This window comes from Lepidochelys kempii, chromosome 7 (genome assembly GCF_965140265.1).
Source record: "Lepidochelys kempii isolate rLepKem1 chromosome 7, rLepKem1.hap2, whole genome shotgun sequence".
NCBI classification, from domain to species: domain Eukaryota; kingdom Metazoa; phylum Chordata; order Testudines; family Cheloniidae; genus Lepidochelys; species Lepidochelys kempii.
In genome coordinates, this window is record NC_133262.1 from 114,651,144 (window position 1) to 114,665,842 (window position 14,699).

The 14,699-nt window shown below is 40.4% G+C and overlaps 1 protein-coding gene across 1 annotated transcript in view; it reads left to right on the forward strand.

Moving 5' to 3' along the window:
• The window catches only part of NRAP (nebulin related anchoring protein), a 58,495-nt gene extending 44,154 nt beyond the window's left edge, over positions 1 to 14,341 (forward strand). Inside the window, exons 30-42 of the mRNA XM_073354971.1 lie at positions 1,098 to 1,295; positions 1,969 to 2,073; positions 3,133 to 3,231; positions 3,991 to 4,095; positions 4,459 to 4,566; positions 5,989 to 6,300; positions 9,125 to 9,229; positions 9,888 to 9,986; positions 10,107 to 10,211; positions 11,803 to 11,910; positions 12,624 to 12,935; positions 13,213 to 13,365; positions 14,159 to 14,341. Of these exons, the coding sequence (XP_073211072.1) occupies positions 1,098 to 1,295; positions 1,969 to 2,073; positions 3,133 to 3,231; positions 3,991 to 4,095; positions 4,459 to 4,566; positions 5,989 to 6,300; positions 9,125 to 9,229; positions 9,888 to 9,986; positions 10,107 to 10,211; positions 11,803 to 11,910; positions 12,624 to 12,935; positions 13,213 to 13,365; positions 14,159 to 14,260 (1,911 nt within the window). The 3' untranslated portion in view covers positions 14,261 to 14,341. The remainder of the gene's footprint in view (positions 1 to 1,097; positions 1,296 to 1,968; positions 2,074 to 3,132; positions 3,232 to 3,990; positions 4,096 to 4,458; positions 4,567 to 5,988; positions 6,301 to 9,124; positions 9,230 to 9,887; positions 9,987 to 10,106; positions 10,212 to 11,802; positions 11,911 to 12,623; positions 12,936 to 13,212; positions 13,366 to 14,158) is intronic.
• Positions 14,342 to 14,699: the final 358 nt, after the last annotated feature.

A 14,699-nucleotide genomic window follows, 5' to 3' on the forward strand; every position in this document is an offset into this window, starting at 1 on the left:
AAGGTGCTGAGCACCACAACTCTCATTGACTTCTTATGAGAATTGTGGCTACCCAGTGCCACTCAGGATCAGACTCTACGGCCCTGATCCAGCAAAGTGCTTAAGCACTTGTATGAGTTTAAGCACATGAGTAGTCTTATTGAAGTCAATACTGCTAGTCACATGCTTAATAGTTTTATTCATTGGGGGCACTCAAGGCAACTAGCACTTATTGAAGTAGATAGGAATGTTTCCATGAACTTCAACAACTGTTGGATTGGGTTTGTACTGGAATGCTTTGTTGTATCAAGGTGAGAACATCATATTTTTTGTTGTAAGCCCAACAATGGATATTAGTTCTCATGATGTGAAAACCTAAAAAGGTCAGCTTGGAGCAGATTTTAATAAAATAATAATTATTGTATAAAGAACCATCTGCACCACCCATCAAGTTTATTAAATCATTTTGATTAGCACCAAAAACTCTGAATGTTTATCTGAACCTCCTGAGTCAGCATAAGTCATCTAGAAATTTCGTGAGAATAAGATTTCTCTGAATTTTTCTACTATTTCATCTTCTTTTTCTGGGCAGAAGTAAGTAGTGCAAAGACTCCTGTGAAAATATTTTTAAAAATGTCTCAAAGGTTACACAAGTATGTTAGAACTTTAAAATTATTTTGCGTGAAGGTCCGGGCTGATTCTGGTTTTCTCTAAAAGGTTCAGATATTGCTCTATAGGTTTATTATCATGAAATATCTTGAAGGTTTTGTCAGTGCTTTGTAAAAATTAATTAGTTTTTAAAAATCAACTGCGAGATTTGCAATTTTACCAATAACTTATTTCTTTAGCTTTAATTATATTCAGCCTTAAAAGGACTCCAAATATAGATAACAGTGCAGTTATTTAAAACTAATGTGGATGACTACTCTTTTTTGGCCAAAAATTGACTGCCATATAATCTAATTTCATGTATACTTAAATTGGGCTGGGGAATTTATTAAAACAAGAGAATGATTTGTAAGGGAAATTGGAGGAATGTGGAGACTATCCCTTTAGGCAGAGCTGGAATTTTAAACCATACCTCAGTCTATAAAGTGATCCATTTATTTTTGTAACAGGTAAAATACAAAAAAGGTTTTGAGCATATGAAGACCCAGTTCCATCTGCCACTGGATATGGTAAACTTAGTGCATGCCCGAAAAGCCCAGGCATTGGTCAGCGATCAGGAATATAGAAAACTATTTCACCAGTACACCTCTGTGACGGATGATGTGAGATTGCAGTGTGCTAAGAACGCTTATAAACTCCAGAGTGAGGTAAATGAAAGTCATCCCAGTGCCATTATCCTATTGGGTCTGACACATGATAGTTATATTCCAGACCATTACATCCACAGATATATATATTTGAGCAGCAATTGTGGAGTAAACAGTGACTGTTCTCCCTTGATTACATTGATGAATGAGGCATGTATCAGTCTGGTACTTGGGCAGTAATGGGTTACAGTAGAAGGAATTCTGCCATGAGTGAGATGGCATTTTAAAGGCCCTGTTGATTGTGTAAACTGTTGCCCTGTGGCATTTGACCTGCTATGCATCTAAATGTAATTGGTGCCTATATTCAGAACAAGGCTGCATGCAGTTTTAAAAAGTCTGTTTCATAAGAGACCTGTAAACTGTAGCCTCAGACTAAATCTACATGATCAGTGGAGTTCTAATAAGGACAAATTTGGCCCACTTTGTAATCTTGAGCTACACAATTCTTTACAAATCCAGGGCCTAAGCCGCCACAGGCAGTGTTGTGCCTCAGAAAGACACCTCTGTATGCCCCTATAGATCAGTTTTACACCTTTAAGATCATTTGAGCTGTCTTGTTATAACCTAGGCTTCTCACTCAGATAATCTGTAAAATGTTAGATTGTGTCTACCTGGGTGCCGAGGGGGCATCTTAAATACAAACTTGTAATTACTTTTCTTTGGTTTCCCATAGAATTTATACCGGTCTGACATGAACTTTATGAGAGGAGTTGGCTGTATTACTCCAGGGGCCCTAGAGATTGAAGGGAAGAAGAAAGCTTCTGAACTCATCAGTGAGGTAACAAAAGAGGGTTTTGATTTCTCCACTACAAACAAGAATTTGCCAGATGTGTGTCTATTAAACTGGGTTGGCAAAGTGACTCATTGGATTAATGGTAGGCTCCCTTCCCCCTTTATTTGATCACATCATTAATGTCCTGATATCAGATGGGTGAACCTGATGGAGTTCAAGGTTTTGCAGACCTCATTAACTATTTTCACAATCTTTTCCTCCTGTGTTCTGAACGCATGTGGTTGGTATTTTTAAGATACATTATTTTATATAAAAAAGTGTCTTTCCAGCTAAGAGGAAACCTGTGCCCTCTATTACACATAGTAACATTCCCCAAAAGCTAGGCTGGCACACTGAAGTGACCTGTACATTCAATTGTTCCCTGCCCCCACTCTGCTCCTTTTTCAGTTTCTCTGTGTTTTGCATTCTGCATACTCAGAATTCTGTTTTCCACCCTATTTTCCCATTTGATTTTTCCTTCTCCGCTCTTTCCTGGCTGTCCACCTTGCTAGTTTCTCCAAAGCAAAAGATGAATCCAGTGACCATGTTCAAATACGTTTGGAACTAGGCAAAATGAGTCTGCACATCTCTAGCCCTACTCCGATGAATAGACCAGGTGCTTTGATCTTTGTGATGAGCTCTGGTGTTTGTTCATAATTTTCACTTACCTCCTCAAAGTATGTGAAACCTCAACTTTTCCAAGGGCTTGAAAGTGGAAAGTTCAACTGCAGCAACTAGGGATTGAGCCTTTGGCAAGGAAACTCTGATTTCAGTAGTCAGGAAGAGGTAAAATAATAAAATTTCTACATTAAGTTTGGCAGCACACTGATTTAAACCATACAATATTCCCTATCTGTTCTTCATTGTCACTAATGAGACATGAATGCACCAGATTAATGGGAGCAATTGATAAACTGGCCTAATGGTTAATAGATGAACATTCTTTACAAAGCACCATTTTAAGCACAGGAAGTAAAACCAAAGCACTAGTATTAGGGAGACAGGTCCCTTATCTGACAAGACAATTTAGTGCTTCTGTTCATTTTTCTTTGTGTGTGAACTCAGAGTAAATATCGTCAGCAGCCACATTCCTTCAAGTATACATCGGTGACAGACTCTCCTGGCCTCCTTCATGCAAAATTCAGCAACATGATTGCTAATGAGGTAGGCTCTAGTAACGTGGATCAGAAAATGCGCTTTTTAAAATGCAGTGAGCTGGGGAAGGAGGAGTGGGAGGGAGAGAACCTCATTCTGAGAAACATAATACATCAAAAGGAAAGAAGGCATCATTGATTTGTGCTTTGGCACAGTTAGATCATATTTTATTATTTCCGGACAAACATTTAGTATCATTTTGTCAATGAGATCTCTCCTTTAAAACTTCATAGGTAGCCTCCATTTGAGATGAAGTCCTGTAATCAGGTTTTTCTACTTGAAAGCAAGCAAAATGCAAAGAAGGTAGATTCTAGTACATTTTTGACGAGGTTCATTTGCATAGTACTGAATAAGCAACATTAGAGCCCACCTAATGCTATCTGAGAACAAGAACCTCTTTCTCATTTTTGAAAAATTCACCATGACCTGGCAAACATGCCAATTTCAGGAACAATCCAACCACCTCAAAGTTCACCCCTCATTGAGACCCTCTTACCTAATATCTGCTCATGGAATTTCTGATAGAACTAACAGTTCTGAAATATTTTCCTTGATATTTGGAACAATCCCTTCACTCAAAAAAACCAAAACCAAGCCTAATTCTAAAACAACAAAATCCCCCAACACACCTATATAGTTGCAGTAAGCTTTGGTATATTTCTTTTATACTTTTATTCTAGCAAAATATGTAAGGCTGTGCACTGTTGTTATATTATTTAAACATTATAGAAAATTAATGGCAATTATATTCTCGAATCTCTTTCCTAGCGCCTGTATAAAGCAGCTGGAGAAGACATTCTGCATCACTGCACACTAACCCTAGGTCTGCCTGAGTTTTCACGGGCAAGAATAAATGCAGCTAATCTCAGTGATGTAAGTGTTTGTTTTTTGCCCTTACATATATTTGGATTTACCTTGAGGAACAGTTCTGCACTGGCAGGGGTTTAGGACTAGATGAACTATTGGATATATTCTATTTCTGTTTTCTCTGATTTGATTGCATGTACACTTGTGGCCATTACATGTACACAGATGTGAGTAAAATAAATCTACATAAAGAATAAGCTGCATGTGTTTGTTTGAGATAATAAGATCTTCTATAGATAATAAAAAATCCTTTGGTAGTGAGAAATTGACTCACTAACTGTACAACAAACGTAAGAGGGTTTCTTTGTTCGTTCTTTCATGCATTTAAAAATGAAACAGAGAAATCTACATGTGCCTTTCCCACTGTAGGCAAAGTACAGAGAGTCTTGGCATAATCTGTGTGCTCAAGGCTACAAGCTGACAATGGAAGCAATCCCTTTCCAGACCGCCAAGGCCTCCAGAGAAATTGCCAGTGATGTGAGTTGAATGATTCAACCTTCCATCTTGCCTAATTTCTGTTAACTTCATGTTAAACAATGTCTAAGGCAGATTTTACTGAATTAAAGCAACCCCATAACCATGTGAGACGAGTGTGAGACAGAATATATTACATATGAATGTGATTCTTTGTGTGATTTTTTTTTTTAAAGAAGAGTCACAGCTAATTAGAAACCAAACCCAGTCAAAGATTTGGGAAACATCCAGTGATTTTAAGTATGGTGCAAGGTAGGGAAATTCTTCCCCTCTCCAATCTATCTAGATCTTCAGCCCCAAACTTTCAAAGCATCCACTAATTATGGGTGTCTGCCTGTTTTTGGACACCCACCTTGGGCCTGACTTTCCGAAGTACAGAGCACTTACAACTCATACCGAAGTCACAAGAAGCTGTGATTTCAGATCCTCCAGAAATCAGGTCATAAACATCTCAAGTTGGGTGCTGAAAATTAGTGGACTCTCCTGCAAATATACGTCTCAGTAACTTCCCAGGCAAGGAATACATATGTCCCTCTTTAGAATTTTCTCTGGTTTGGATTATCATTTTCAGACTATATTAGGACATGGTGCTATTTTATCATTAGGCATTTTTAAGTCCTTTCATTTCCCACGAGGGATTTTGTAAACAAATTATAAGAATCACCTATAATTAAAATGAAATATAAATATTTGATATTGCATAGCATTGAGCTGCATATTTTGTTATGTCTAGGGGAATAAAATCTGAGTGCTTTAAACACGTGTATACATTTCACGAAGTAGCTATACTTAGCGATGATATAGTGCTTCTGGCTGCAGCCTCAGATCTGCAATTCCATAATAAAATTACGTCCACTTACAGCAGGACTGAATTTGCCTCTTCATCTTCAAAGCACTTTATAAACATTAGCTACTGTAATTTAATCCCCTCAATTCCCCTGCATGGTAGATAAGTATTATTATTCCATTTAGACTACATTATAACCTTTTCAGGCCAGTCCTGGACCTTCTCTTTAAAAGTTCCCTGCACACTGTTGATGCTATATAAATAACTACAACAACAATGATCCTTGCCATTTCACAGAGAGGATAAATGCACAATCAAAGAGGGAATCATAGTCAGAGCTAGAATGAGAATTTACTCGTTTCTGGTGCTTATTCCTATGCTCAGACCTGTACCCTACACTCCTCTCTCAAATCAGTTTATGGTCCAGCAACAGTTGATTGCAAAAACTGGATGGAGGTTGTAAAGGTGAAGGATACAGTGTGTACAATGTTTCTCTTTTGGATAGATTTTGCATTCTCTTTTGGCCTCTTTTTGCATTCTCTTTTGGCCTCTTACAATTGATATCTAAAAAAAGGAAGTTCACAGGAGTTAAAATAACACACAATCTGAAGTTAAGCACCTTCTCCTTTTATTTTCAGTGTCAATACAAACACAACTTTGTGATGGAAAGAGGAAAGCACATCGGTGCCAGAAGCATTGTGGATGACACCAGGTTGCTACACTGCTTCCATGCTGGGAAGTTGCAAAGCGAACAGGAGTATAAGAAAGGGTCCCAGGAGATCTGGTCTCAGTACCATCTGCCCATGGACATGGTGAATCTAGTCCATGCTAGGAAGGCCCAGGCCTTAGTGAGCGAGCAAGATTATAGGAAAAGACTCCATGTGTATACAGCACTCCCTGAAGACTTGAAGATGCAGTGGGCAAAGAGAGCCCACATGCTACAGAGTGAGGTAAAGACAGAACCCTCTTGTTAATTGCGAACAGATTTAGAAACAGCAAAACTTACCACTGACACAAACCACAAGTTGATGCCAAACACTCTGAAAATGCGTCTGCAAACTTCTGCACGTGCATTTACAGAATGTTTGATCACATGTACAACTAGATCCACATCTTCCCCAGGCATAAATGTACACTGGGAAGGAGGTTGCGTATTCAGAGATTCATTTGCAAGTGTCAGTTGTGGAGGCTCTTTTGCAAATGGAGACCGTAATATCAATGGCCCAATTTTCAAACAGGAGTCAGCTCAGCTACTAATTGTGTAGGTACAAATTTACACATGCAAATGGCTTGTTTCATGCAGATTTTGCACACCATTATGTTATGTAAATGATAAACTCTACACAGGCAAAACCCATGCTCCATTTGCACTTGCACGTACTATTGTTCACATATGCCGCTGAAAGTACTCAAAAATTGTGTGCACAGGTGACTGCGTATATAAATTTGCCTGCATGCAAATAGCCACATTTTGGCAGTTTGGCCACAAAGCTTTTCTGTAATTGATAACTGCACATCATAAAGCTCCTTTGGCTGCATTTTTGTTGCATGGGAAAAGAGAGGTTGAACGATACAGTGTAAGAATGAAGCTTGTGATGTTGATCTAATTCTTAATACATCTTCAGGGAACTGACTGTTGGCTGAACTCCAGATTTTATTGAGGTCAAATGATAGGACATTTGTTAGAGTCAATTGATCTGGATGAAGAAATATTAGTAAACAGTCCATTTATGAGAGTGTCTGAGCAGCAATCAAAGCTCTGAAGAGCTTGCATCTTGCTTTCTTACTTACTGTACCTACAATGTAACATCCAAATTGTACTCTTCTTCGCAACAAAAGGCACCTTGAAAGAGTCTTATGCACCTCATCTCTTCTGATGAAAGCCACGATCCTACTGAAGGATCCCTCTTGGATTTGCCTCTCTATGTTATAAATGTATCCAATTGTCTTTGTTCTTTGTTAGAATGGAAAGAAAGCAAAAGATTTGCCAGTGGAAATGGAGGATCCCAATGTAAAAGAGAGCGATTAGCAGGGGGCTTAGTTTTGTGTTGAGGGGGGAACCGTAGATTCCTTTCCTCTCTGCTTTGACAGTAGCACAGAGTTTACACAGACGTTAACCACTAGGGAATACATTGGGGAAAAAGCAGGCATTGCCAACTTCTTTTGGGTCAGGAGTGTATTGCTGAAAGTTTCATCAAGTCCCTCAAAATGTTCCCCTGCAATGAGCAACATATCATATTTCTTGCATAAAATACTCTTTGGTTTCTGCTCAACCTGTCCATCAATTCCATATGCCTCCTCCTTCTACTGCCCCAAAAACCTCACTCAGTTTCTTGTGCTCCCCTTCCCAAATCCATCAGTCCTTCCACCCCTACCTTCCAGTCCTGTCCTCCTGACTCACCATGCTTACCAACCCCCTCAGTGTATAATCAAGACTCCTGTTGTCGGCTCCTTCTGTCTGACAGCTGGTCCTCATATCTGCAGTTGTGATGGTGACTGGGTTGTTCTTCAGCCTCTTGCTGTGTTTGGTTAGGTGGGGAAAGGATCCTATCTGGTGAGGGGCTGGATGATCAGTGGGGAATAAGTCCCTTTCAGTTCTTGAGGTGTGTGGATCCTGTATAGAGGAGTTCTGTAGTGGTGCAGAGGTGTACAATGGTTTCAAGAGCCTGGCTGGAGTACCCTTGTGCTCTGTTGCTTCCCTGCCATTGAAATGGCATTTGGCGGGCTGTTGCAGGCTGCCTGCCTTACACCGGTCCTTTGCTACCTTTTCATCCAATCCCCTCTTGTGCCCCGAAATCACATCAGGGACCAAATGGCACACAGAGCCTTGATACAGAGGAACTATGATAACCTGTGCATTACGTTACAGAAAAGTAACATTTCCATGGTCTAAACCCGTCAAACTTTACACGGTAAACTGCCACTGGAGTTCATCAGAGTTTCTCTGGTAGGGACTGAGTAAAGAATTGATAAGGACCTTGGGATTTGGCCCCATGTGATTAGAAACGTTATGAGTAAGCTAGAAAAATAATCAAGATGATTTGACGAGGGATGTCACCCAAATAGTCTAGGAGCTTATGAGACGAGACAACAGATTTTACCATCCCATCTACCACCCAGTAAGAATAAAAATTCTGCACTTATACAGCACCTGTCACCTGAGAAGCTAAGATAAGTTTGATTGCTTTGCAACCCTCCTTTGAAATAAGTAATTGCTGTTCTCTGCATTTTAAATATGGAGAGCTGGAGGCATGGCACTGTTCAATGATTTGGTCAAAGTCACACAATGGGTCACTTGCAGAGTCTGGAGGAGAACCTCAAGGTTTTTTGTTCGTCTTCCACTTGCTTTAACAATTGGCCCTATTCATTTTGTTAGCCCATTCTCTTTGCAGATGGGGCTCTAAAACATATAGAGCAGAGAACTGCTGTCCTCTTACAAAGTCAGGCTAATTACAAAACATGCACTGGATAAAATAATTAGTATTGCTGAGGTGAACTTACTTCAGAAAATTATTTTAAAAAGGGATCTTTTGCATCCCATACAAACAGGTTATTTCTGCTTTGAATCATGCTAATTCACTTGTGAGGCCTCCTCTCATGACTTGCATATGATTCATTATTTAATTCCTGGTGGAATGAACAAATGCAAACAGTTTGGTTTTATGATGTGATATATGCATGGAGAATGAAAAAGTCGAAACATTTAATATGAATCTGGGAGTCACAGCTGTGGATACAAAACTGAGAAAAGCTAACCATTTTCATTTTTAACAGTCTCGCTATAAATCAGACCTGAACTTCATGAAAGGGGTTGGTTGGTTGGCTCTAAGATCTCCACAGATAGAAAATGTAAAGAAGGCTGGAGAGCTCATCAGTGAGGTACTGATAAATTTTTCATGGGATTTGGAATTGTTTACCATCAAGGCTCCTCCTTACATGACACTTACGAATGTAGCTTATCATTTCCTTTTGATGTGGGAGCCTGTTTATACAAAGTGTAAGTTACCAAAGAGCAGTATGGGAGATGAGAGTCCACTTGTGACACTCGTGGCATATTTTCTATTCCAACGGACATGCTTGTCTAAAAATAAAATATGCAAACAAATAAATGCAGTAAACACCAGTACGAAATGTTAAGTGGATGAGCTCCAGTTTTTAAAATTGCATGTTATTGTGCATAACATCATCAGGAGGTTGATTTAGCCTAACCAGCATCTTTTATTACTGCAGAAACTCTGTGTAGCATTCCTAACTAGAGTACATGAGATCTGTATATAAGAAGAGAGTTTGTTAGAGCAAACTCCTGTTTGCAAAAAGAAAAGAAACTTTTATTTGTGCACACTGCAGTGGCATCTTGGAACCACATTTGCCAGCATTCAAATAAGGGTTGGCACTAAAGCAAAAACACTTTGTTTTTAACACCATGGTTTCAGGATAGTGATTTTTTTTTTTTTGGTCATTTTGTTCCTGTTGTCACATATGCAAAATTCTCATTGATCACTATTTAATAGAAGCCTCTTGTTTTTTTCACTTGCAGGCAAAGTATCGTCAGAAGCCAGAGAGTATGAAGTTCACCACAGTGGTTGACTCTCCAGACCTGATCCATGCTAAGCACAGCTACATCCAGTGCAGTGACGTATGTTTCCTTTTACTGTAATGGACCTTAACTTTTTGTTACATTGTAGTGCATCAATTGGTTTTTCTCAACAATGCTGCCAGCAACAGTCCTCACGCTGAATACTTTTTGATTTCACAGAGGCTGTACAGGTCTGGAGACTCTGATGCAATGCACAGATACACCCTACCTCCTGACCACCCAGATTTTATCAGAGCCCGTCTGAATGCACTTCATATCAGTGATGTAAGTGACAGATCATTTCATTTCAGGCGATAGACTTTGTAATAAACTGGACTGCTTCATCAAGGAAAACAGGCTTTAGGAAGTTTTCCTATAGATACAGAAGTTAAGGTGCCCTTTGGTGAGTCTGACTGAAAATGAAAAAGCCAGAGGACAACAGAGACATACCTGAGCCATTGATATTTTAAAGCTGTGGAGATAACTGCGAATCAAATGGATGTAATGTTTGAGGATGAGGACAAAACTCTGCACACTGTGATAAAGAAAAATGACTCCTGGGGTTCCAGATCAAAGGACCCATGTAATATTAAGACTCACAGTGGCAACGAAAAGCTTTGAGAGATTAAATAAAAAAAAATCAGACAGGAAATGACTGCGATGTCACAAACAACCTGCACCCAGCAGTTACTAAACATAAAGGGGCATTGTGGGTACAAGTTCAGCATCGGGGCAGATGTCATTGTTGGGGAGAGAATAAGGATCATCGGATTCACATTGCAGCAGGTAGTCTTATAAAACCCACACTAATAATGACCGACTGAAGGCTATTGAGGGGCCTCAGTCCAATTCTAGGTGAACAGGTGTCCACACGTGAAGAACAACCATCCCGGTTTCCACATGTGAACTTCCTGGTTGGAATTCTCAGCAGAGAAGCAAGGGGCAGATGAGGTCTGGAGACTGAACCAGGATTAGGGCACATTAGTGGGCCTTACACTGCCACCTCCCTTCTTGTAACTGTTCAGAACCTTCCCTGGCTCAATCTGCTGTCTTGCTAAAACACCACCTTCACTTGCAAAACATGAGAAATGGGTTAATGTATTTTAGAACTTGAAATGTATATTGGTGATGTGCTCAGGTGTAAAACAGACACCAGAAAAACTAGACTACAGCCTCAGAGGGTGCAGGTGAATAAAATTAGAAAGGGAAAAAATAGAAGTGTCAGCTGAGACTTAAAAAAATCAGATACAGCAGTTTATGTAGCCAGCAAATAGGATTTGACACTACATCCTAGCCACTCTGAAAGCTATTGTATAAATTCCACTTGGGCAAGAACCAGAACTAGAGCACTTTCACTTTGAGAATGCATTTCACAGCCTCAAAGTCATATCCAATGTGTTACAGGCAGATGTTATTCCAGATGAGTTAATGAAACCACATGTAACATGAGACTGAAACAGAGGACATTAGAAAAGGTTGAAATGACTAGTTACTGAAACTCTGGTACGGAAATTCTGAAGACACAAAACCCCAGGCTCTGCAAGTGGATGCATCAAAAGACAGAATAAGGGCAATATTGATGCAGTACTGATGTGGCTGATGCATCAAAGTCGCTAATATAAACTAAATAAAATAAAAACCAATCCATGTGCAAATGCAAAAAGAAATCTTGATGGTTGTATTTAGACATGAGAGTTTTCATCATTGTGTTTAATAGGAAAGAAACTGAAGTGCCATAGAATCTGATCACAAATCTTTGGAGATTGGTATCCAGATTCATCATGACAATGAATTCTTTAGAATAAAACATGTATTACAGCAGCCACAAAATTAGATTTAATAAACTGACTGTTTTCTCCTCTTCTTTTTAACACAGAAAATGTATAAAACAGCTTGGGAACAGACAAGGGCAGCTGGCTATGATTTTAGGTTGGATGCCATCCCATTCCAGACAGCTAAAGCTTCAAGAGAAATTGCGAGTGATGTAAGAAGTGTTTGGTTTACAAAATACAATCCTACAAAACCATTAAACCCTGACATAAAAAAGCGGGTTGTGGAGGCCAGTTTGGGTGAGGTGGTTATGTCGTCAAACCAGATGTTTGTGCAGAACTGAGTTAGAAGTTTTCCACTAGGAATGCCGTTTAATAATATACCGTCCTTGACGGGAGTATTTTTGAAGCACCCAGTCACGGGGGGTAGATTTCTGATGATATAGTACTGTGAATTGGGTACAAGATTTTGATTAGTCAAAATAGTGGGCTTACCTAGGCCACTTATTAGATTGAGTGTGAATGCACAAGACATTGGGTCACCCTTTCAACACATAGGCAAGGAAATTGAAGTGACCTTGCTTGAGTCATTTATAAACGGACTAGCCAGCTCAAGGAAAAAGGCGTACAGCTCTCCAAGAAATGGTCCTGCATTGGCAGGGGTGGTGGCTTCATACATTTTGTCCTGTTTCTTTAACAATTACCAAAGAGTTTATTCTACTGTGGTTACACAGTTGTACTGTAAATAATGGCTTTGTTACAAAAAATATACGTGGGTCAGACTCCTCTTGGTTTAAGTGCACAGAGGGGGAGCCTGTGCCTGCCGAAGAGAGAGCTATTGATGGGGCAGGGGGCAATTCAATTAATAAGGCAGTTGTATCATAATGTGCATGTGCAAATGAGATTTTCCTTCTCCAATGATCTGTAGTTCAGGTACAAAGAGGCCTTCCTGAGGGATAAAGGCCAACAGATCGGATTCCGTAATATAAATGACGATCCCAAAATGAGGCATTTCGTCAGGGTGGGAAAACTCCAGAGCGACAACCAATACAAGAAGGAGTTTGCCCAAAACAGGACACAGTTCACGAGTCACATTAATCAACCCAGATTCATCCATGCTAAGAAGAGCCAACAGCTAGTCAGCAATGTAAACTACAAACAGCCCCTGCACCGGTACACTTGTGATCCCGAGCAGCTGAATCTGAAGCATGCTAAACAGGCCTACAGACTCCAGAGTGATGTAAGTATATTTGCTCTATAGGCTATGTCTTCAGCACTCACTCCAAGGGCTATCAGCTACTCATGATCCTTGTAGACCCCTCCCTGCTTACTAGTCTTGATTAATACAAAAATCCTATTGTAATTAAAAAAGGAGCATCCGTTTTCTAAGAATAAATAGTTGTGTTTGATCCTCGATCCTGTAGCACCTGGCGTGTGTCCTGTCTAACCTTTAATGTGTGTGGTCTGACTAGAGTCACACCTGATAATACCCAATGGTGTCTATTGCATTTTTCCAGGTCAAATACAAGTCTGACTTGAACTGGATCAAAGGCATTGGCTGGACTCCCCCAGGCTCTTACAAAGTGGAAATGGCAAGAAGAGCTGCGGAGCTGGCATATGCTCAGGGAATGGCAGCTCAGGGTACTTATGCCCAGTATGAACACAGAGCGGTAAGTGGAATAAACCGCACTTCTCACAAAACCTCGGACACAACCCAGCCCCCTAGACAGGATCTGAGCAGTCATCCCATTGAGCGCTTGTGAAAGCGACCAGAGAGAGGCCCTGGAGGCTGCAGTCTCCCCGTTATTTAACCACAGAACAAGGGCAGTGTCCGTTCATGCTTTCCCCACACAACCCTATCACTGTCCTCAACCCTCATCTAGAGGCATCTCCTCTAGGGAGGAGAGCACAGGTCACTCTCCATGAAGTTCAGCGTCCAGGCTGGGGCTAGGAAACTCCATAGGGTGGACAGGATTTGGCTCCCCTGGGGAACACGCAGAGGGTTTTGTCCTATGGGTGGCCTTCGGTCCACAGGGATCTTGGTATACTCATGAGAGCAGCAGGCTCAGAGTCCCTGCATGGCTTCCCTGGTCTTCCCTTTCCCTAATTTTGGCAAGATGCCTTTAGGAACTAGTCCGCCATTGACTCCCCTTTGACAGCTATGTTGAAAGCCTCTTGGGGTGGGCTTCTAGCAGTGTAATGGCAATAACTGCAGGATGATTTCTGTTTAGAGATCTACCTGGATGTGGGGGAGAACACGCAGCACTTTGCAGTTCTAGAGAGAGCAGGGGATTAAAGCCCTAAAGCATGGAGCGGGAGGGTGGAGATTCTCCTGTGTTTCCTCTCTCCCTTTTCTCAGATTTGGCCCCTAATTTGTTAAATTCCTCACACCGCTGCATGGCAGAGGAGCATGTGACCCTGGTAGTGGCTCTTCCCCACAACTTAGTTGGTTTGGTTTTGCAGGAGCGGGCAGAGGCAGAAGGATCCCAGCAGGTCAACGTCAACCCTGATGCTTCAGAAATTCTGCAAGTCAAGCGGAGGAAGATGCAGCTGCTCAAGAAATGAATAGAAAGATGAGGCAGCACTGCAGGGTACATGAAAACATTTAGCTTTTTCAGCTTGTCCTATAGCTTTCCTGACTAAGGAGTGCAGTAGGTGGCATCTAAGAACAGTTTTGGTGTATTTCAGTTTCTTTTAAAAAATAACAACCACCCAGACCCTGCAATTTAATATTGATCTTTATAATTTTATGTAATACAAAGTATGGTATTTATTTATGGCTGTCAATGAAATTAGTACTAGATGACTGGCAGGCTCAGCTTTGTACTAAAGATGAATAAGCCCTGATTTGTAGAATGTAAAATCATTTGTATTGAATAAATCAAATGCATTTGTTTCCATAAATGATGCTTGTAGATATTTTAGGGATTGGTTCCTGGTTTATTGGCACGTTGATGTTAAAGGACACAAGATAAGGCTTGGCAGCTGACTATGCACAAGGCAA